This window comes from Delphinus delphis, chromosome 1, assembly GCF_949987515.2.
Source record: "Delphinus delphis chromosome 1, mDelDel1.2, whole genome shotgun sequence".
NCBI classification, from domain to species: domain Eukaryota; kingdom Metazoa; phylum Chordata; class Mammalia; order Artiodactyla; family Delphinidae; genus Delphinus; species Delphinus delphis.
In genome coordinates this window covers 2,257,842-2,280,101 of record NC_082683.1, presented here as the reverse complement: position 1 = coordinate 2,280,101, position 22,260 = coordinate 2,257,842, and the positions used below count along the sequence as shown (strand labels likewise).

The window sequence follows — 22,260 nt, the reverse complement described above, 5'->3', positions numbered from 1 at the left end:
TTAGACGGTTCCAAAGTCTGTCAAATGAGACTTACTCAGGGAAGACCCGACAGAAGCTGCTGCCCTGCCCACCATCCCTCCTCTTACAGAGCGAGCGGCTTTTTATGGTTTATCCATTTTAGTCCTAAATGTGAGCTGCTCTCACATGCCCACACTTTTTCTCTCTCCCTGTGTATTTTTAGAATTTAGGAGCCTTTGAGCTTTTGTTGTCGTTGTCACCTTTACACTATTACTGTCGTACGTGACCAGCCCCTCCTTCTGGAGACCAGTCGGCTCCCTGCTCTGAGCAGCGCGGACATTGGCAGTGGCCTCCTTCCCCTCCTGCCCTCCCCCCAAGCCCCCCAGCGTCTGCCTTGAGGGGATGGCATCTGACTCACAGTCAACTGCAGAGACGCATTGGCAGGCTTGTGCTGCTTCTCCTCTGCTTTCTCCGTGTTTTCTTAACGTGGCACCACCCGCCGAGCAGCTTAAACACCCGTTGTTCTATCACAGTTTCTGTGGGTCAGAAGTCCAGGCACGACCTGGCTGGGTCCTCTGCTTGCGGTCTCCCAGGGCTGCACTCGAGGTGTCATCCAGGCTGCGCTCTCATCTGTGGCTCGGCAGGGAAAGGAGCCACTTCCTGGCCCATCGCAGGTGCTGGCAGAATTCTTTTCTTCGTCATTGTAGGACCGAGGGCCCTTCTTCCTTGCTGGCTGTCCAGCAGGGCCACCTCAGCCCCTGCACCCTGTGCCCCTGGACCGTCGCACGTTGCGCACCCGCGTGACGGCGGTCTTGGCATGTTTGCTCAGCGGTGATGAGAGCTGGGAGAGGTGTGAAGTGCGGGCAGCATCTCAAGATACGTGGGTGCTCCGGCCGTGCACTCAGCACAGGGGGCTCCAAGGCAGGACACGCACAGAGCTCAGGACCCACGCCCGCAGCCGCAGCGCATCGCCACCCCTCTGGTGGCCTGGTTCCCACTCCACCTGCCTCTCGTTTCAGGCGTGGAAGGCCCACCTCATGGGCCCCACGGGCTGCACAGTGAACCTGCGCCGGACGCACGTGCTACGCAAGGCGCCCACGCTGCCGCCAGGTAAGCATCCGCCCGGCCTCGGCCCTGTCTCTGGGTCCCGAAGAAGTAGGGTGATCATGTCGTCAGCACCAGCTCTGGCCGAAGCCCCTCCACGTGGTCCTGCTTCCCCACTCACAGAGCTGAGAAACCAAACCGCGGGTGTTCGCAGGCGCACCCCGGGTCTCGTGTCCCTCCGCACCGTGGGTACCAGTGTCCGGAAACTGGGGGTTCAGTAGGAGACCCGTAGGCGGCGCCACAACCTGACTTCTGAATCCCAGTTCTGGCTGCTTTCTGTAGGGTTTAGAATGCCTTACAGAAGAGTGCTGTTTTTCATTAGAAAATTATTCTTGACCTTGGATACATGACTTTATTTTGGGGCCATGTGATCAACGAGAACATGAGGAAATGTGTCTCGTGCTCATTCAGCGCCAGGCACCTGCAGGAGCTGCGCCCCTCACACACGCACACACGCACACACACGCGCGCACGCACGCATGCACACGTGTGAGGACCAGGGGTGCTGGGGGAGCCACCCCGGCCTCCTAGCCGGGTAACCGGCCCTGGTCACATGGCTGCTGGTCTTTCATTTCGGGAGCTGTTTGAAACTGAAAATTAGGTAAGCGGCTCAGTTCTTTCCTCTGACCGTGCGTCAGGCTCCTCCTCTGGCTCACTCTTCTTCCTCTCCTGCCGTCGCATGTGCATCCTCGAGGGTGGCCCGCCCAGCCCCCTCTCACATCTGCCGGTCCAGCCCAGCCACCTGTGGGCTGAGTGACCAGGAGCGTCCCAGCCCCTCGTGCTCAGATCCTCCCCGTGTCTGGCGACCCCGGGCCACTCGCACTGTCACCGCGGCTTTGCGCCCTGGCTCACGCTTGTCCCCTGTGCTCTGTGTGTCCACTGCAGGTAGAGGCCCAGCCGCAGCCAAGTCGGGGACCTCGGGATCCAAGGTCGGAAGCAAGATCCCCACCCCCAAGGGGGGCCTGAGTAGAAGCTCCGGCAGGACGTACACGAAGCGGTGACAGCACCGCATCTGCTCCCTCGTCTCCAAAGGGAGCGAGCAGCTTCCCCAGCCGTGGACGTGTCACCTCAAAGCATCTCTAGACGTGGCAACCCCCGCTCCGCCCCTGCTGCCCCCAGGCTCCTGGTTGCGCCCGTCCCGACCATGGCCCCTGCATCCGGAGTGAGGCCCTGATCTCCCCATGGCTCCGGCTCGCAGATCTCCACCCCCCAGGGCCCGGGGTCCACAGGAGACGGTCCTGCTGGAGGAGCAGCGCCGAGCGGCCCATGCGGAGGGACAGGCCCAGCGCAGCACCTCTGCGCGGCTGCTTGGAGCAATTTCCATAAAGCCCTCACTCTAAACCTCTTGCATGTGGGTCTCTCTCAGCCGTGGTGGAAGGTCTGCAGGGCTCGCCAGGCCGGGGGATGGGATGGGATGGGATGGGGGGGGCAGTCCCCCTGTGCCCCTCCTCCCCAGGGTAGGGGGGGCCGTCAGCCTGCAAAGCCTGCATGTCCACGGCAGCAAGAAGTAAGGTCGAGGTCAAGAAGTTAAGGTCCCGGCCCGGCCCCCTCGGCTCTCGCCTGCCAGATGCTCGGAGCGCAGCCCGCCTGACCCCCCCATCGGCGCCCACACCAGGCGGAGTGGAGGTTAATGCTGGCGGCTCCACGTCAGACCCTTCCTCAGGGGGCTTCAAGTTCTTTACACGCATGAAGCCCTAGAAAAATAGGAGATGACATTCCCCGATGATCCTGCGCTCACCTGAGCAGGTGTGTCCGTCGAAATAGCCCTTTCCTAAACCTCTGGGGCAGGCAGAGCGACTCCCACTCTGTGTAACATTCAGAGGAGCCTCCGAGCCTCTGCTCAGCCCGTCATCCTGTCCCGCTCGGATCCGCGTGGGAATTGCAACTGTATGTTCACTTTTCTCAAACACTTTGTATGATACTTTCAACACCAAAAACCACTTAAAATGATGAAACCAAACCTCAGAATCCAGTCTTCTGACCAGCCGCCAACCAACCTTCCCAGCCCATGGCAGTGGCTCACCTGGCTTCAGAGCCAGGTAGCTGTGGGGGAGCCAGTGTCTGTCCAGAACGTGCTTGGAAAGGCCGCCTTCTCGTCCACGCCTGTGCTCCCCAGGTGCCCAGCCCACTAGAGACCGAAAGAAGATGGCCCTCCCTGCCCCACCCGGCCCCGTGCCCAGGGTGTGCTTTCCTCCTGAGCATGATCCAGGCAGGCTTCCAGGATGACGAAACTTGTACTACACCGTTAGTGTAAGAATATTTTTAATTCCCAACCATGTAAAATAACAAAATATATATTTAAAAACTAATAGTTATTTGAGTGATGTGCTCCCTGGGTATGTTAGTGACCATGAATTGGTACTAGTCGATCAATTTCCATTTTTGGTAGGCTAATGCTTTCTCATATGGTTGACTCAGAATACTGAGCCGGAATAAGAGTGACCAAGAGAATTACCTTCAAAAATATACTCTATAAAAAAACGTAAAAGTATGGGGGGAGAAATAACATAAAACTTTACTAGAGAGAGCAGAGTACAGATGCCAAGATAATTATAAAATGAGCCTTCCTGGTTTCAAAAAGATGTTGCCATGGTCTCTCACCCATGAGAGTGAAGTACAGGTAGAACACTGCTTTAAACAGAACAATGAGAAAAGTTAACCAAGAAATGATTCTTTTCTCTCCAATCAAAACTTTTAAGAAATATACAGTTAATGTTTTCTATGTATTGTAACATAAAGAAGATATTTGTAAAATTACTTAATTTTTAGTGATTGACAAAATTGAGTACATTTAAAACAGATCAGTCTTGCTGGTTACAGAAGAATCATGTGTTTCTATTCCGATGATTCCTGGCAGTGATCAGTGGCTATTAAAATCTTTACAGAGTTATATATATACTACTAAGGGCCCAAGAATAAAGGATAGAAAACTAAAAAGGAACTATCAGCTCCCTTCGCCATTCATAAACATCTAAACTTGGAACAGTACTTAACTGAAATTTCACTCATGAATATGTTGTGGATACTTAACAATATTTATTTCTATTATTTTCATATTTCAAAATATTCTAATTTAAAAGAATTGTATCTATAAATTTGGCATTAGAGTACAAGCGTAAACACTTTTAATGAAAATTTGCAACTTTTTAATGTTTTGACATAGTTTTCTATTTGTCTTTATTTCACGTACCAAAATTGTAAAATATCTAAGTAATATATTTTTGTTGTTGTTTGAGGGCTTAGGCGTTAATTCACCGAGTATATGAATATAATAAAAAGATTACTAAATGTCTTGTCACTTTCATTTTAAAATTATAATTAAAAAGCAATCGGTAAGTTACATTTCCTTTCATAAACATGCAGGTGTAGCTCAGCCCTGAAATGCCAGGGAGTTGCTGAGATTTGCTTAGAGAGGGGCAGTGGGTATTAGGTTGCCAGGAGAGAGTGTGGTTCCTAAAATAAGTTATTTGTGGGTTTACTCCTGAAGAAGCTAAACGATTTTAAGCTACATATAAATTAGAGAAAGTTCTTTACCAATTTTATCCCATGGAATAAAATGAGAATATTTTATAAATGCTCCAATTGTGCCCATCAGAGGTTTATACTTTATAGTCTCTTCCTGTGTTTTTTATCCCTTTTGAAAGGGCATTTTTACCAGCCAACAAAGCTATTTTGCTTTTCAAATAAGTAAAAATACAGTATTTTCTCTGTTGATTTGTAGAGTGGTTTTAAGTTTTTATTACCTTTGATGGTTTTATAAGTTTCCATTTTGAAGTTATAGTTTTTTCCTTTATATATATATACACACACACACACACACACACACACACACACACACACACACATATAAACTTAAAACTTAGCATTACAGTTTAAACAGCAAAATTACTTATCTTACTTTGGTAGGCGGGGTGTGTGCGTGTGTGCTCTGGAGAACGTGGGAGGAAAGAGCTCGCTGTCCAAAGGGAAGAGAGTGATTCCACCTGCTAGTGTCAGACACCCCGAGAGATTTCAGTGCGCTACTTTCAACTAGGTGTTCGTTAGTGCCATTGCTTATTTGCTCTTAAAAACTAGCCCAGTGCTAAAAAAACAAGAGCCTGCTGGAGCAGCGTGTGCCCCGAATCCTCGGAGCGCTGGGGTCTCCACCCAGCCTGCTGCCACCAGGGGCAGGAAAGACCTGGGCAGGAGCTGAGCCTCCCGGATCTGGGGTCGGGAGGTGACCGACCGGGGCGGTGACCCCCGGAGCCGCTGCCGCAGGGCGGACGGGAGCAATTCAGTGGAGCGCCCCACGCCCCCACGTGCGTGTTCTGGAAGGGTCAGGGGACCTGCAGGGCAGCTGGTCCCACCGTCCACTGCGGGCAGGGAAACTGGGTCAGAGCCCAAGCCCTCACCACCGGAAGGCAGCGTGCCCAGATGTGAACCCTGTGCTCTGCGCCTCTGTCCACCCTGCGGTGAGGGTTGCCGGGAGCAGGTTCGGGGTACTGGAGGCAAGATCTGCTTGTCTCTGCCTCGGTTTCCCCCCACACCCCGGAATGGAGCTGAGGGGGAGGTGCTGAGCCTGGTTCCCAGCACACGCCCTCTGCGAGCCTGCGCCCAAGCACAGAGCAGTTCCCCGCAGGCAGCCTCCACCCCTTCATCTCAGGCGGGGAAGGTGATGAGCCTGCAGGGGTGGGGGGAGACGGAAGGTGTGGCGCCGCCACCTGCCCGGCTGGCCTCAAAATCTCCCCGAGCTTCCTTCTGGCCTCTGAGGTCCCCAGGGGTGCCTCCCAGTGTGGGCGGGGAGGAGCCAGCCGCAGGAGGAAGGGCGCCACCATCCCCCTCCCCACCCCCAGTCTCTGAGCTCTCAAGTGCAGGGGAGGCGTGCGGCCCCTCCCCATCAAGAGATGTCCCAGCAGGGAGAGCGGGGAAGAGAGTGAGGTCAGACTGAGCAGCAGGGTGGGTGCCCTTGTGAGCAGGTGTCCCGGGGCCTAGCTCATCCCTAAAGCCCCCTTTCATGGCCCTCGTCCTGAAGGTTGAGGACTCCCCAGGAGTGTCCTAGCGCCGCCTCCACACTGGTCACCTGGCCACCCCTTCTCGGTGCCTCCTGGTGTCCCGGGACCAGTCCTGGCAATGGACGGGAGCAGTGTCCTGCTGAAGGTGGGAGGCACTGCTGGAACCACTGCTAGGGTTCTAGATGGAGATCTCTCTCCCCCCACGGGGTAAGGAGACAACGCTTGGGAATGCTGTTTACCAAATTCAGGGATCCTAAGTCAAATTACCCGGGAGGCTGGGACAGTGGCAGGAGGGCAAGCACTGCCAGGTGTCCAGGGCCTCCAGCTCCCAGCCTCAGCCGGGTGGAGACATGGTCCGGGACCAGGGCGGGGACAGCAATGGGGACTGAGACTGGGGCACGGAAGGGGATGGAGAGGGGGTCTGGATGCAACGGCTGCACCCTGCAGGCCGACCAAGAAGAGACGGTGGTGGCCCTGGGGTCTGGCCGCACTGTCTGCAGTACCAACCTCGGCTGTCTTCACAGACACCGCACAGGCATGTATCCCTAGACAAAAGAATCTTGAGTTTGACATATCTTTAAGCTGTGCACGTGGCATCATACCGCGTGTATCCCGGTGTGAGTTGCTTTCCTCCCTCCCCATCACGACCCTGACCGTCCGTCATTCGTGCTGCTGCGTGCAGCTCAGACACGGTCTCCACGTGGTCATGCATGTGAAGAAACGTCTCACAACTTATTTATCCATTCTCCTGTTGACGGTCATTGGTTGTTTCCAGTGTTGGCTACTGTAAAACTATTACTACTCTCATAGCCTGTCAAGATGATGTGTGTTAGCATGAGCTGCTGGACAGCGGCCCAGAAATCTACCACGAGAAACTAAGCAAGCAAGACACCACCCAGGTCCCAGGAACCGAAAGCCACTGATATCACGCATGTGTGTACTGCCTTCCAAGAAATCACTGAGGAGAACGCGCAGAGGGCAGCGGAAGCCGGCTCAGAAGGCACAGGTGGAAGAGGTCCTAGGGCCCCATTCTCACCTCTCCCAGCCTTGCCTGGGGACAGTCACTGCCTGCCCTTCACAGATGGAATTGGTCACAACAGCAACCGAGACAAAAATCTGTGTTTCCTGTGTGGGGTCATTGGCGCTGACGGGGGCAAAGTCAGGGCAGCACAAAGGCCCTGCTAGAAATAAACATGGTACAGTCACAACGCACTTATAATGCCAGACGGCGAACAACCCGCAAGTACCTCCCACACACAATGACTCCCAGAGGCATGACATGGGGCGAGAGGCCAGGCACCGAGAGCCGGCCCTGCACCTTACACACGAAATGCAAAAACCGGCCAAACTACAATATCGGGGCACAAGGGGGGTCTGGGGCGACTGGTGACCACTGGTTTCTTGTTCTGCGTGATGGCTACACGGATGTGCTCAGTCTGGACAAAAGTCACTTATGCTATGTGCACACTTTTCTGGATGTACATCACCCTTCAATACAATGTTCAGGCATTTCAAAACAAAATAAAACTAAAAGCCTGCTGGGGTGAGGAGTTACAAACAGGGGCAGAGAACAGGACAGCCGACTTCAGCACTATTCCTCCCACCCTCCTCCTCCGAACAGCCCTGATTAGTGCGTCCTAACACATGGAAACGATCTGATCCCTAGCAGTCCCTCAACCTTGCGGACCCAACAGAACACGTGGGGAGCTTGTAACACCCCCATGCCCGTGCTGCAGCCCAGCCCGTTAGGCCCGAATCTCTGGCCCAGGGACTGCGGCATCAGTCACTTGTAACTTCCTGGTGATTCCAATACACAAATCACTAACCTCTAAAAGAAAGAAAGAAAAAAAAGAAAAGTGCTCTGTATGCTTGTTAAAAACCAGCAAGGAAGACTTAATGCAAGATTGCAGCAGGGGACAGTGAACTCAACTCTGAATACAGGGCGGCTGGGGGGTTATAGCCACAGGGCAGGGAGAGGGAGCCAGCGGATGGGAAATTACGAAGAGGAGCTTGGTTAGGTTTTTGAAGGGTAGAAGACGATGCCACCCCGAAATATGACTAGGAGTTCAGATCATACCACCCCGAAATGTACCACCTCGGTATACTGACTATTCTGAGCTGTGTAAACGCGGGGAGAGGTTTGTCTGAACTCCCCTTCTGCCTAAACACATCCTCCCAAAGGAACTCAGCCGTCAGAGACCCCCTCCCGGGAGCGCACCGCCCAGGGAAGACGGGCTCAGACCCGGAGGGACTAGAAGTGATAACACACCCGTTGTCACACGGTCCTTCCGCCCGTCTGTCCTCTTAGGGACCGTTCATCTCCCCTAAGAACCACTCATCTCCTCCCCCTTCCCCTTCAGACGGCGTTTAGCCTGAATTCTAGGCCACCTGGGAGTCACCACGTTCCCGGGCGTCTCCCTCAGGTCCGTGAGGCGGACGCGTCCGCAGACTCGCTCTCCGGCCTTGTCTTAGGGGCTCGGCCGAGACCACAGAGCACGGCGTGCGGGGCCGTCCCCGCTGCTCCCCGACATCCTCGCGGGCAGGAAGACTCGGCCGGAGGCCCAGCACTCACGGCCCCACGTGGGCCTGGGCGCTCCGGGAGCCCACCCACACGCCCACGGGTGAGGACCCCAACCCCGCCGGCGACAGCCTCAAGCCACGCCCCACCGGGCTCCTCTATGGCCCTCGCTAAGGCGCTCTAGCGTCCGCGCAGCTCTCGACGACTCCTTCCGGCCCATACCGGAAGTGGCGCCGCGTGCCCCGGAAGCGCCCCGGCAGGGGCTGCGGGAGTGGCGGCGCGATGGCGGTTGCGGCGGTGTCGGAGGCCTGGCCGGAGCTGGAGCTGGCGGAGCGGGAGCGGCGGCGGGAGCTGCTGCTGACCGGGCCCGGGCTGGAGCAGCGGGTGCGCGCGGCGGGCGGGCGGCTGCCGCCGCGGCTCTTCACGCTGCCGCTGCTGCACTACCTGGAGGTGAGCGGCTGCGGCAGCCTGCGCGAGCCGGGCCCGGGCCTGGCTCAGGGCCTCCCGCAGCTGCACAGCCTCGTGCTGCGGCGCAACGCGCTGGGGCCCGGCCTGAGCCCTGAGCTCGGCCCGCTGCCCGCGCTGCGCGTGCTCGACCTGTCAGGCAACGCGCTGGAGGCGCTGCCTCCGGGCCAGGGCCTCGGCCCCGCCGAGCCGCCGGGCTTCCCGCAGCTGCAGAGCCTCAACCTCAGTGGCAACCGGCTGCGCGAGCTGCCCGCCGACCTGGCGCGCTGCGCGCCGCGCCTGCAGACCCTCAACCTCACCGGCAACCGCCTGGACGCCTTCCCCGCCGCGCTCTTCCGCCCCGGCGCGCTGCCGCTGCTCAGCGAACTGGCGGCCGCCGACAACTGCCTCCGGGAGCTCAGCCCCGAAATCGCCCACCTGGCCTCGCTCAAGGTCAGCGGTCAGCGGGGCGGGCGGGGCGGGCCCTGTGGTAGCCACGGACGGGGGTCTTCTCCCGGTGCTGAGCCGTCCCAACTCGGCCGGGAAGGGCCACCGCAGCGTCGGTATCTCTGAGAAGCCGGCCCACCCCCGGGTCCCCTCGCACTAGCCTGGCCTCCGTCCTCGGGTGGTCCTCTCGCCTCGCCCCGCACACTCTGCTCACAACTGGGCTTTAACATGCAACACACTGTTTCGTGATCGTGGACTAACTGGGCTTCCCGCTCAGGTCGGAAGCAGGTCAACAGCAGGGACGGGTGTCTAAATTTTTGCATCTCCAAATGTTTGTGAAAAGACTGGGTGAGCCCTGTACGTAGGGCCACCCAGGCGGGACGTGGACATGTGAAATGACTGGAATTTGCGTAAGGCCGCGCGTGTGATTTCACATGTGATAGTTCACTTGACCCCAACAACGGCTTGCCAAGGCAGGGGTGGTTATTCCTGTCTTACAGAAGGCCGGAAGGGGTTGCCAAAAGTACATAGCAAATAGGTTGGGGTTTTGTCTAGGCTTTCTTGTCCAGGGACTGCTTGTTTATTTTATTCATCCGGGGACCCCAGGTCCCAACAGAATGCTCGACTTGGAACAAGGGCCCAGTAAGTCTGTTGAGGAAGAGACTAGAGGGCAGGAGTTGCTGTGACCATGGCCTAAATCCAGTCTAGAGGCTCCTGTCCTTAAAGAGGCAGGCCTCTGTTTCTTCCTCCTCATTGCCATCCTTTTACACAGACTTTTTTTAATATATACAGCAGGTTCTTATTATCTATTTTATACATATTAGTGTATATATGTCAATCCCCAATATCCCAATTCATCCCACCCACCCACCCACCCCCGCTTTCCCCCCTTGGTGTCCATATGTTTGTTCTCTACATCTGTGTCTATTTCTGCCTTGCAAATCGGTTCATCTGTACCATTTTTCTAGTTTCCACATATATGCATTAACATACGATATTAGTTTTTCTCTTTCTGACACTTACGTCACTCTGTATGATAGTCTCTAGATCCATCTACGTCTCCACAAATGATCCAATTTCGTTCCTTTTTATGGCTGAGTAATATTCCATTGTATATATGTACCACATCTTCTTTATCCATTCCTCTGTTGATGGGCATTTGGGTTGCTTCCATGACCTGGCTATTGTAAACAGTGCTGCAGTGAACATTGGGGTATGTGTGTCTTTTTGAATTATGGTTTTCTCAGGGTACATGCCCAGTAGTGGGATTGCTGGGTCGTATGGTAGTTCTGTTTTTAGTTTTTTAAGGAACCTGCATACTGTTTTCCATAGTGGCTGTACCAATTTACATTCCCATCAACAGTGCAAGAGGGTTCCCTTTTCTCCACACCCTCTCCAGCATTTGTTGTTTGTAGATTTTCTGATGATGCCCATTCTTACTGGTGTGAGGTGATACCTCATTGTAGTTTTGATTTGCATTTCTCCAATAATTAGTGATGTTGAGCAGCTTTTCATGTGCTTCTTGGCCATCTGTATGTCTTCTTTGGAGAAATGTCTATTTAGGTCTTCTGCCCATTTTTTTTTTATTGGGTTGTTTGTTTTTTTAATATTGAGCTGCATGAGCTGTTTATATATTTTGGAGATTAATCCTTTGTCCATTGATTCGTTTGCAAATATTTTTTCCCATTCTGAGGGTTGCCTTTTCGTCTTGTTTGTAGTATCCTTTGCTTTGCAAAAGATTTTAAGTTTCATTAGGTCCCCTTTGTTTATTTTTGTTTTTATTTCCATTACTCTAGGAGGTGGATCAAAAAAGATCTTGCTGTGATTTATGTCAAAGAGTGTTCTTTCTATGTTTTCCTCTGAGAGTTTTATAGTGTCTGGTCTTAAATTTAGGTCTCTAATCCATTTTGAGTTTATTTTTGTGTATGGTGTTAGGGAGTGTTCTAATTTAATTCTTTTACATGTAGCTGTCCAATTTTCCCAGCACCACTTACTGAAGAGACTGTCTTTTCCCCATTGTATATCCTTGCCTCCTCTGTCATAGCTTAGTTGACTGTAGGTGTGTGGGTTTATCTCTGGGCTTTCTGTCCTGTTCCATTGATCTGTATTTCTGTTTTTGTGCCAGTACCATACTGTCTTGATTACTGTAGCTTTGTAGTATAGTCTGAAGTCAGGGAGCCTGATCCCTCCAGCTCCGTTTTTTCCCCTCAAGATTCCTTTGGCTATTCTGGGTCTTTTATGTCTCCATACAAATTTTAAGATTTTTTGTTCTAGTTCTGTAAAAAAAAAAAAAAAATGCCATTGGTGGTTTGATAGGAATTGCATTGAATCTGTAGGTTGCTTTGGGTAGTATAGTCATTTTCACAATATTGATTCTTCTAATCCAAGAACATGGTATATTTCTCCATCTGTTTGTGTCTTCTTTGATTTCTTTCATCAGTGTCTTATAGTTTTCTGAGTACAGGTCTTTTATTTCCTTAGGTAGGTTTATTCCTGGGTGTTTTATTCTTTTTGTTGGAATGGTGAATGGGATTGTTTCCTTAATTTCTCTTTCTGGTCTTTCACTGTTAGTGTATAGGAGTGCAAGAGATTTCTGTGTATTAATTTTGTATCCTGCAGCTTTACCAAATTCATTGATGAGCTCTAGTAGTTTTCTGGTGGCATCTTTAGGATTCTCTATGTATAGTATCATGTCATCTGCAACAGTGACAGTTTTACTTCTTCTTTTCCAATTTGTATTCCTTTTATTTCTTTTTCTTCTCTGATTGCCGTGGCTAGGACTTCCAAAACTATGTTGAGTAATAGCGGCGAGAGTGGACATCCTTGTCTTGTCTCTGATCTTAGAGGAAATACTTTCAGTTTTTCACCATTGAAATGATGTTTGCTGTGGGTCTGTTGTATATGGCCTTTATGATGTTGAGGTAGGTTCCCAATGCAGACTTTTTTAAAACAATAAAACGTGTGTGCAGTTTAGCAACTGACCTCTTTGCAGCGGGAATTACTCTTAAGATGTTGCTAACTCATTTTACAGATGTCTTTACGTCAGGGTGTATCTGTGTGCGTGGGTACGTGTGTGTGTGTTTATAGTTAAGAGAAACAGGAGGCCACCCTGCAGAGTGACACGCGCTAGCTGGCATTTCCAGGAAGAAGCTGTGGGCGCCGACTCCTGGGATGCTGGTCCCAGGGCTGTAGCTTCCCTTCAGGGCTGTGGTGTGACACATGATATTCGCCCTTTCTACTCCATCACCCATCTCATCCGTCTCTTGGTTTCCCAGAAGGTAGAGGTACCAAATGTGTAGCTTGACGTCGCGTCGTGTGCGTCGTGTGAGTGTAACGTCGCGTCGTGTGCGTCGTGTGAGTGTGACGTCGCGTCGTGTGCGTCGTGTGAGTGTGACGTCGCGTCGTGTGCGTGTGACGTCGCGTCGTGTGCGTCGTGTGAGTGTGACGTCGTGTGAGTGTGACGTCGCGTCGTGTGCGTCGTGTGAGTGTAACATCGCGTCGTGTGAGTGTACAGTTTTTATATTTTCTTCACATCTGTAACGCCTTAGCAGTATTCAAGTTCGGGTTTTGTTTTGTTTTGTTAACGTTCTTAGTACCTCTGGGTGCCCGCCCAGTGAAGTAGCCTTTATTGTGTCCGGAACACCCTCTTTCAGGTGAAGAGAACGTCTTGCTTGCTCAATCCCCCCTCGCCCGGTCCATCTGTTCCCCATTTTTAGACTTCCATCGATCTCTTTCACATGAAGAGACCTGTTTCTTGGAGAGTGTCATGTCAGAGCTACTTGGAACCCCTTTTGGACTCAGATGTCCTTTGGGGGCCTTTCCTAAAATGATGCCTTCATGAGGAACGGCTGCTGGAACTGGGTGAAGCAGCATCGCTCCACACCCTGGCGCTCCGAGGACAGAGGTGTTCTCTGTCCTTCCTGTGAGGTGGGGGCACAGCAGGAGTCGGACAGCTGCGCTGGGAACCAGAAAGTGTGGGTTCAGCTCAGTGTCTTGTAGCGGCGCCCTGGGCTCCTGCCCATCTCCTCCCCTCTGAGGATGACCACGGTGCCATGAAGAAAGCGCGGTGATGGCACTGGTGCAGGTCCTCTGCAGCCGCATCACCGCGCCAAGGCTGTGGCTTAACACAGCGGTCGTTTTGTTTGCTCACGGTTCTTCACTGTGGGCCAGCCCAGCTGGACTGTTGCTGCCTTGCCGTTGATCACTCGTGTGGCTGCGGTCAGCTGCCGTGGGTTCAGGGCCAGGCTCAGCTGGCGTGGCTGGCGTGGCTGACTCCTCTCTCCACGTCATCTTGGGACGTCTCCCGTCCCCGCCGGGTAGTCTGACCTCTCACATGGCGGCTCAGGGCTCCTTGGAGCACAAGGGCAGGAGCTGCCAGGCCTTCCTGAGGCACAGACCTGGACCTAGCAGCCCGCCACATCCACTGCAACCTGCTGATTCAGTAAGTGGAGCTCAGTGCGGAGTTGTGGGAGATGCCACACAAGGAGGCGAATACCTGGAGGCGTGGTTCTGTAGGGGCCCCCAAGGTGACAGCACACAGGCCCCTGCTTGTCCCACTCACCTCCCAGTCGGGAGACAGCACATGAGAGCTCCTTGGTGCCCACTCCCCTGGGAGCCGTGAAGGGCGGACCCTCTGCCCCACTGCAGCTGCCGGGGACATGGAAGCTGAAGGGAGAGCTGTCCTTTCCCTCCCCAGTTACCTCTGCCTGGAGCGCCAGCTTCACCACTGTCCTGACCTCAGACCCACTCAGCTGGGCTTCTCCCCACTGGGCTTCTGTTACCCATGGGGTTCAGCCACAGGATGCCCCCATTGTAAGTGACCATTACCCAGGCCCACGGCACTGCCACCGGGGACTGCTGGAGGGACGGGCAGGCCAGATGTGCCCCCAGATTTATGAACTGTTCCGGGACAGCACGTTCATCAGCTGAAGGGCCACGGCACTCAGGGTTTCCCCCAGCCCTGCCAGGAGTTGTGCCCTCTCATGTCGTCTGGCGTCGCTCATTTATGGGACTCCTCCCGTAATCACGTTTCACAGAGAAGTGGAACTTTGCCCATGAAACCTTTGTCCAGTGATGAAAAACTGATTAAAAAAATCCTTCCATCTTATTTTCTCAGTTGCCGTTGGAGATGGTGGGTTCAGGTCCCCTCGGCCTGGTCACCATCAACTGGAACAGAGGGGTCCTTCCACACCCCCAGGGGTAGAGTGTGTGTCTGTAGGGTCTCACAACCAGGGATTTAGGGTCCCTTCCCCGCAGCTCGGCCCAGCAGTCGAGTCACAGTCTAGGGTCAGAGGCTGGCCCTGCCTGGCCGGTGTCACTATTGTGTTACCTACAGGGAGGGAGTGCCTGGGTGTCTTCTGGGCAGGTGCCTGGTGGCCCCTCCACGTGCACTCAATTCACTTCATTCTCCTTTCGGCGATTGTGGGTTTCCCGCCCCTGCCCCCTGCTCTGCGCAGTTTTACGCCATCCAGACATCACTTCAGCCGCAGGCTCTCCCTCCGGCACTCACGCTCCAGCCATGAAACCTGTGGACTCCACTCCCCATTGGACCTGCGGCTCTGCGTGCCTGGCGGCGGGTGGCGTGTCCTGCTGTGGGGTCCGCTTTGAACTCGTCGGTGATCTCCCTGTCTCTGCTGGACATGGCACCCCCAGAGCCCTGTTGGCTGCCTGCCCTTGCTCCTCGTTTGTCTCCCGCAGGGCCCCGGGGCAGGTCCTGGGCTGCTGTCTGTGGCACTGGCTGCTGCCACTGCCCTCTGCTCCGAAATGCCCAGTGTTTGGCGATCGTTGCCCCTGACAGACCCCCGCCCCAGTACCCCCGCACCTGTCTTCCGAGGAGACCACCTCAGCAGGCTGCTGGCCTGACACTGCTCTGGTCGGGGCTGGGGGCCCCCCTCCCCCACTCTTGCCGGCCCTTCCTCTGCTGCTCTTTGTGGGTCTCTTCCTCGTGGAGGCACAGACCTTCCACCGCGGCGGCTGTGTTTTCACGCTGTAGTGAGAGTTGCCAGTGGAGTTCACGCGCTTGAGACTCCAAGCTGGGCGTGCAGGTCCGAACCCGACCTTGAGATGCCGGCCCTGGTCTGCTGTTCACAGCCTGCCAGTGGGCGGGGCCTGGCTCTTCCGGCCCAGGCCAGGCTGAGTGTGCGCACAGGGTTACCTGGTCGAGGCGGCCCCTGCCCGTCCTCCCGTCCAGGTGCGTTCTGACACCTGGGCGTGTCCTGGGGGAGCAGCTCCGCAGCCCTGGGCTCAGCACTGCTGATGTTGCCAGTCAGCAGTGAGTGAGGAGGCCAGCAGACCCCAGGCTGGGGTGCAGGGGGCACCGCCAAGTCCTGTGCACGGGTGGCTGTGTGTGTGCGTGAGCATGGGGGGGGCAGGACACAGAGAAGCCTGGAAGGGCCACGTTTCAGCCCATCTACCCGCCTGTCCAGTCTCGCCTGAGAGCAGGGAGAGGCCTGGAGAGGCACCAAACGGTGACAGGTGTGTGACGTCCGGTTAACCCACAGCCCGCATGACCACTGAGTGCTTGGTCCCCAGTGGTGACTGGAGACCGTGTCAGGCTCACCTTCTCTTTCTCCATTTCTGGGTCGACTGCAGGATCAAAGTCTGCTCTGCAGTTGCTCCCTCCCTCCTGAGCCTCCGGTCCTGCCGCGTGGAGGTTCCTCTGTCACCCTCTGTCGGGCACCCACCTGCCACACCCCTCCTCCACCCTGGTTCTTCCGGCCTCGCAGCAGCCTGACTGCTGAGCCAGAGTTTCCTTCATAACCGGGGTTTGTGAAGCTCCCTTAAAACCACCCTCTGTGCCAGCCACAGCAGACAGCATCTCGTGGATAGTCAGGGCCCCTGCCCCCCTCCCAGCTGATGACAGATCTGCCACCCGCTGCGGCCCAGCTGTGGTCATTCGGGGCCGAGGTGTCCCCATCAGGACCAGGACTCCTCGCTGGCCACGCTGCTGTGGGTGCTGCTCCCTGAGTGTGAGGAGGGGCCTGCCCGAGCGCTCCCAGGTCTGCAGCCCCTGGGGAGGCCCCTGCCACCCGTCACTGCCTCGCTGTCCAAATGCCAGTCCCCTGTGCTTACTCCCACCAAGCCAGATTATAGGGTTTCTCCCCAGGCTCCATGTCAGGTCCAAGCGAAGCCGAGCGGGGCCCATCCAGAGCTTGCCACGGGCCCTGGAGGAGAACGAGGAAGAAGCCGTTTACTTGCAGGGCTGCGTGCCGCCTGGGCCTCCTGGGAGGGGCCCTGTCCTCCTTACCACCAGCCGAGTCCCTCCCACTGCACAGGACCCTACCTTCTGCCCACCACGTGAGGTGGCCACTTGGCCCGTTTCCACCGCGTCAGCGACACTGATGGCAGCCTCAGTAGTAGTCACAGAAGGTTCCTTTTCACGGGCCACAGGGTTTCACCAACCTCCTTACGGCGCAGGAGAAGTAGCCCCCGCTCCCTCCTCCCGCGTCACCGCCAAGGGCCCAGGACTGTCCCAGCATTGACGCTGATTCGCTGTCTGTCACGCACGCAGGATACGAGAGCGCGAGAGCATCGTGCTGGTTACTCTTGCTCTGTTCTTGCTTTTTTGCTCATTTAATTAAAGACGTCTCAGCGCTACTTTGTGGGGAACCTGTTTCTCATGTAAAGTCCTTATTTGTTTATAACCAGACATTCCCCGCGTTCCTTGTCTTTTTTCCCTCTAACCTAACCATCGATGGGAAATTCTGCCGTGGTTGTTACTACAGGGACACGGTGGTCAAGCAGCACAAGCAAGACCAGCACTTCATAGAGGTGACTGGCAGTCCACTCGCGCCTCTCCTCCGAGGAGCCCGGGTCACTGCATCCGTGCTGGGCGCTGGGCTGGGGGAGAGGCGTGGGGCTGAGGCGGGGCAGGCGGCAGGAGGGCGGGTCCCGGGGGTCTGATGCGTCCCGGTCTCCCTCGCAGACGCTGGACCTGTCCAACAACCAGCTGAGTGAGATCCCAGCAGAGCTGGCCGACTGCCCCAGGCTCAAGGACATCAACTTCCGGGGGAACAGGCTGCGGGACAAGCGCCTGGAGAAGATGGTCAGCGGCTGCCAGACCAGGTCCATCTTGGAGTACCTGCGCGCCGGGGGCCGCGGGGGCTGCCGGAGCCGGGGCAAGGCCGAGGGCCCCGACAGGGAGGAGGCGCGGAGGAAGCGGCGGGAGCGGAGGAAGAGGGAGTGCGGCGAGGGCGAGGAGGCGTGGGTGGACGAGGCCAGCCGGCTGCTGCTGCGGGTCCTGCACGTGGCCGAGAACCCGGCCCCACTGACGGTCAGGGTGAGCCCCGGGGTCGGAGACGTGCGGCCTTTCATCGTGGGCGCCGTGGTGCGGGGCATGGACCTGCAGCCCGGGAACGCGCTCAAGCGCTTCCTCTCTTCCCAGGTGGGTGCCCGCGGCCGCGATGGGGGCGGGGAGGACGGGCCGTGGGCGGGGCGACCACCGCTCCTGCCGAGCTCCTCGGCCGGCCCGGGTGGGGTGGGGCGGGGCGGGGCGGGGAGGGGACCCGGCGCAGTTAAAATCGTCAGCTCTTGCCAACGTGTTCTTGGGTGACTTGTTTAGTTTTTGTGAAGTTTCAGCTAGACAAACTTAGAGTTTGTTCTGTGAAGTCTGCCCAGCTTTTAAAGCAAAAAGCACATCCTTGCACGTGGGCAGCCCCGAGCGTGGCCTGCGGGGCTGAGGCTGTACGCGCCTACGGGGAGGAAGCCAAGCCAGGAGCTCGGAACTGGAAGATCAGTGCTTTGGAGGAAACGCTTGCTGGGGTTGTGTTTCTTTTGAAGTCACACTTCTGTTTATTCAGTCATCAATTTTAGCTCGAGATGGGTTCTTTGAAGTCTCAAGCATTGCACAGTAGAGTTAGGGCGAGAAGAAATTCTGCTGATAAGCAGATACCAGCTTTCCAGCGGAGGTTCCACGAAATAAATACTTGGCTGGGGAGGCTGCTCCGGGGGGGCTGGGGTGGCGGGGCTTGCCCTCCGGCCTTGGCATACTGAGCTCTGCCTGCCCTTGAACTTGTATTGCAGACAAAGCTGCACGAGGACCTTTGTGAGAAGAGGACGGTGGCCACCATCGCAACCCACGACCTCAGCGCCATCCGGGGGCCCCTGCTGTATGCCGCCCGCCCCCCAGAAGACCTCAGGGTGAGGCCACGCATCCCGGTGTTTGCAGTTTGAGTGTTCCTTGTGTGTTTTTCAAAAAATACACGTGCAGGTGGTTGAGTCAGAGCATTTTGGATAGAATCTGACCCTTTTCTGCTCCCAGCAGGAACATAAAATAAAACAGGTTGTGCTGACAGTTACTTTCAAAAGTAAACTCATCAAAGGAGGTGGTGATTTGAAAGTGGTTTCCTTCACCTGCTCGCTAACTTTTCACCAGAAATTGTGGTTTATATCCCAGTTGCAAACCCCCTGATCTGGGGTTGACCACAGTGTAAGTTCTGCCAAGGCCCCGCTCCTGGTCTCTCGGGTTCCGCATGAGGCACCTCGGGCTCCCGGCGGAGGAGTGTTCCCAGGGGGCTGGCTCCGGCTGCTGGCCCCATCTCTTCCCTCAGCCTCCTCAGAGCCACAGGCGTGGAGCCCCGGCTGTGCATTAGGCGGGTTTCAGATTCAGCCCCCGGGGTGACCTCTGAAGGCACAGTATATCTGCACGTGACATGGGGACAGCCTCTATCCTCAGCCCGCTGGACGTCCGCCTGGAGGACTGTCAGCTCTCAGAAGCCTCCCGCTGGGACCCCCAGCGACGGGCCAACGTGCGGTATCCACCCCGTAGATCGTCCCCTTGGGGCGCCGGGAAGTCAAGGCCAAGGACCTGGTGCGGCAGCTGCAGCTGGAGGCGGAGGAGCACAGGAAGCAGAAGAAGAGGCAGAACGTGTCGGGCCTGCACAGGTGGGGCCCCTTTCATCAGCCTGTGCCGTTGCGGGCGCTCCCGCAGCTGCCCAAACTCAGGAGACCTCCCCAGCGTTCGTTCACTCTCCTCTCGGGTTCTTGGCGGGGGGGGGGGGGGGGGAAGGATCCATCGTAGCCCCATGTCGCGTGGCTTCAGAGAAGCAGGTGCCAGGAGTGCAGGCCTTGTGTTGTCTCAGGGGGGGCCCTCGGCATGCCCACCAGGTGCGCAGGGAGAGCGCGCCACGGATGAGGGGCAGCCAGGCCTGCTGCGCTTGATCCAGGTCAGGCTCGGCTGGCTCGGGCACCGAGGAGGCCCTGCGAACATCTCCTCTGAATTTGCTTGTGTCACGTGCCCTTGACCTGACACCTACTGTGTCCAGAGAACTGCGATTCGTCCACTCGCCTTTAGATGTGTTTCCACAGCTGTGCCTGTTATCGGTATTTCTTCTCACCCAGGTACCTTCACCTGCTGGATGGGAAGGAGCATTACCCGTGCCTCGTGGATGCAAACGGCGACGTGATTTCTTTCCCGCCCATAACAAACAGCGAGAAGACAAAGGTGGGCGGTGCCAGCGTCTGGCACCTTTGAGACCGCATCACGTGTCGCGTTCACGCGTGTGGCGGTGTGTGCTCGCTGCTGCCCATGACTCGCCACGTGTGCCGCACCCCGGTGTGTGTCTCCCCTCAGGCGGGCGACAGTCCAGATTTGTGTGACACCGTCTTACAGGGTTTTCTGCAGATTAGACCTTGCAGTTGCTGGGGTCTGCTTGTGATAACTTGATTCTTTCCTGAAATCTTTCTAATTTCTGTTGAAGATTAAGAAAACCACTTGTGACCTGTTTCTGGAAGTGACGAGCGCCGCCAGCCTGCAGATTTGCAAGGACATCATGGACGCCCTCATCCTGGTGAGCGTCCGGCCCCGCCCATCCTGCCCACCGAGGCTCTGGCCCCGTGGGACAGACGGCGCGTCCACTGCCCTTTGCCATCTGGGTGACGGCAGCCTGTCTTCCCTGGGTTGCCTCTAATCTCTCGGTTGAAAAGATATTTTTCATTTGCAGAAAATGGCAGAAATCAACAAGTACACTTTGGAAAACAAAGACGAAGGTTCCCTCTCCGACCACGAAGCCGATGCCATTCCTGGACAAGTCCCGGGCCCCAGGGCGACTCCCGGTGCTGAGCAGGCTGGGAGCGCCCCGCTGGTGGTGGAGCAGGTCCGGGTGGTGGATGAGGAGGGCCACCTGAAGGTGGTGTATCCGTCCAAGACGGACCTGGACCTCGCCGCCGCCCACGTGACTGTGCTCCGCTGATGGCCGGGCCACTGCCTCAGGCTCCCAGGGAGGCACTGTCAGCTGCACTGGCTCTGCAGGGCTTTCGTGTGGTGATATTAAATTATTCCTTCACCTCGGTAGTTTTTAAGATATATGCATTCTCTGTTCAGTTTTCCAGTCGATTCTGTCGTAGGGGGTGCCACGTTGACATGCGCTGAAGTCATTTCACCTTTACAGCACCGAATTGACTCTGCCAGTGCTTTTAATGAAATCACTTGAATATTGGAACTAACTGCTCAAAGGGTTCTGAAATCATGTAGCCACACAGCAAATCACTGTATTCACAGGGGGAAAGGACACTATAATTGGTGTGAATATTTAGTTCTAAGTTGAGAAGCTGAACAACATGCATTTTGCTGAGCTGCACAGTTATTTTTCTACAATACAATATCTTTTAAAGTCCTACGGTTCCAGCAGTGCAGCTTAGAAATGTGGGATGTCATGGTTTCCAGTTATTGTAAACCGTAATCTTTTTATAAAAACATTTTTTAACGTGACCTTAGAATTGGCAAAATCATTTTTCTTACTGCTGCTGTAGGATGCTTTGGGGGTGGGAGGCAGGGCATCCGGGAGCGACGGCCCAACCCGCCTGCTGCACTGGCCGGACTTGGGGAGGGCGGGGGCGTCAGTCGACTGTAAACCAGCACCAGGGCCGTGAGGTGTCACACCTGCGTCTGGAGGTCAGTGTGCAGGTTTCCCACTGCAAAACAGGCTTCCATGCTCAGACAGGGCGGTCAGCCGTCGTCAGCTTGCTCCAGGACGGGGGTGGCGGTGACTGGAGGAGGCATGGGGAGTTTGATGCCAGGAATCATGGAGCATGTGCCGGACAAGGGGGTCTCAGCATCTGGCATTCTAGGTATTTCCAGCTCTGAGTCGGCAGTTCACTGACCTCACTGCTCCAGGAGCAGCCGGCACAGGAAAAACTGACCCGCCACCTTTTTCTTGTTGAGTGAACGCGTGTTCCATGGTCTTTGACCTGAAAAGGACAGTTTATGTGTTTTGTCAAAATGACAGGCGGCTGGCAGGCATATGCGAGAGCCCCCCCCGGACCCAGGCGCGTAGCGGTCAGAGCCAGACCCGCGTGAGGCCCACACCCCACACGCCGGGCCTGCTGTACAACCACGTGGGTTCCCCAGGGCCCGGCCAGCCCTCCTCAAAGGACATGGCGGGGCTGCCTTGACCCCTGACCCAGCTCTCTGGTCACTGCCAGGACTGCCCTTCGTTGGCCCTGGGGCAGCCGTGCTTAACTGGGCTGAAGTGGACACCGGGTGACGGTGTTCCCCAAACCTACCTGACATCTGTGCGCATCGGCGGCTCAGGGCTGTCACTTCACGACCCTCGGGCCATCAAGGCCGCAGATGCTGCGGCTGACGTGGGCGTGGGCATCACGGCGAAGCCCTGCTGGGAGCTCCGGGTTGGGGCCGCAGCTGAGCTGCCCTCTTGGCACCAGGCTGTGGCTTCGGTGGCTGCGTGGCACCACGTCTGGGGCGCCTTGATGTTGGGGAGCAGCCGGCCCTGCTGCTCTTCTCTGGTGCAGTTTGATTCCGTGTGAGGTTTGGAAACGTATTCAACTTACAGCAGAAAACC

The 22,260-nt window shown here is 55.9% G+C and overlaps 2 protein-coding genes across 2 annotated transcripts in view; both read left to right on the top strand.

Moving 5' to 3' along the window:
- The window catches only part of CEP104 (centrosomal protein 104), a 57,814-nt gene extending 53,379 nt beyond the window's left edge, over window positions 1-4,435 (top strand). The window contains exons 21-22 of the mRNA XM_060013299.1: window positions 979-1,069; window positions 1,949-4,435. Coding sequence (XP_059869282.1) covers window positions 979-1,069; window positions 1,949-2,064 — 207 coding nt within the window. The 3' untranslated portion in view covers window positions 2,065-4,435. The remainder of the gene's footprint in view (window positions 1-978; window positions 1,070-1,948) is intronic.
- Window positions 4,436-8,843: 4,408 nt separating this feature from the next.
- Window positions 8,844-21,170, top strand: LRRC47 (leucine rich repeat containing 47). Its single transcript, XM_060013289.1, has 7 exons — window positions 8,844-9,469; window positions 17,388-17,846; window positions 18,485-18,601; window positions 19,230-19,345; window positions 19,802-19,904; window positions 20,161-20,250; window positions 20,404-21,170. Exons 1-7 carry the CDS (start codon window positions 8,855-8,857, stop codon window positions 20,650-20,652), a joined length of 1,749 nt encoding a protein of 582 aa, XP_059869272.1. The 5' UTR covers window positions 8,844-8,854; the 3' UTR covers window positions 20,653-21,170.
- Window positions 21,171-22,260: the final 1,090 nt, after the last annotated feature.

Excerpts from the sequence above, each read along its gene's own strand:
- LRRC47 (XM_060013289.1), top strand. The coding sequence starts at position 8,855 with ATGGCGGTTGCGGCGGTGTCGGAGGCCTGGCCGGAGCTGGAGCTGGCG. Across the intron at positions 9,470-17,387 it reads CCCACCTGGCCTCGCTCAAG|ACGCTGGACCTGTCCAACAA; the intron begins GTCAGCGGTCAG and ends TCTCCCTCGCAG. Across the intron at positions 19,346-19,801 it reads AACGTGTCGGGCCTGCACAG|GTACCTTCACCTGCTGGATG; the intron begins GTGGGGCCCCTT and ends CTTCTCACCCAG.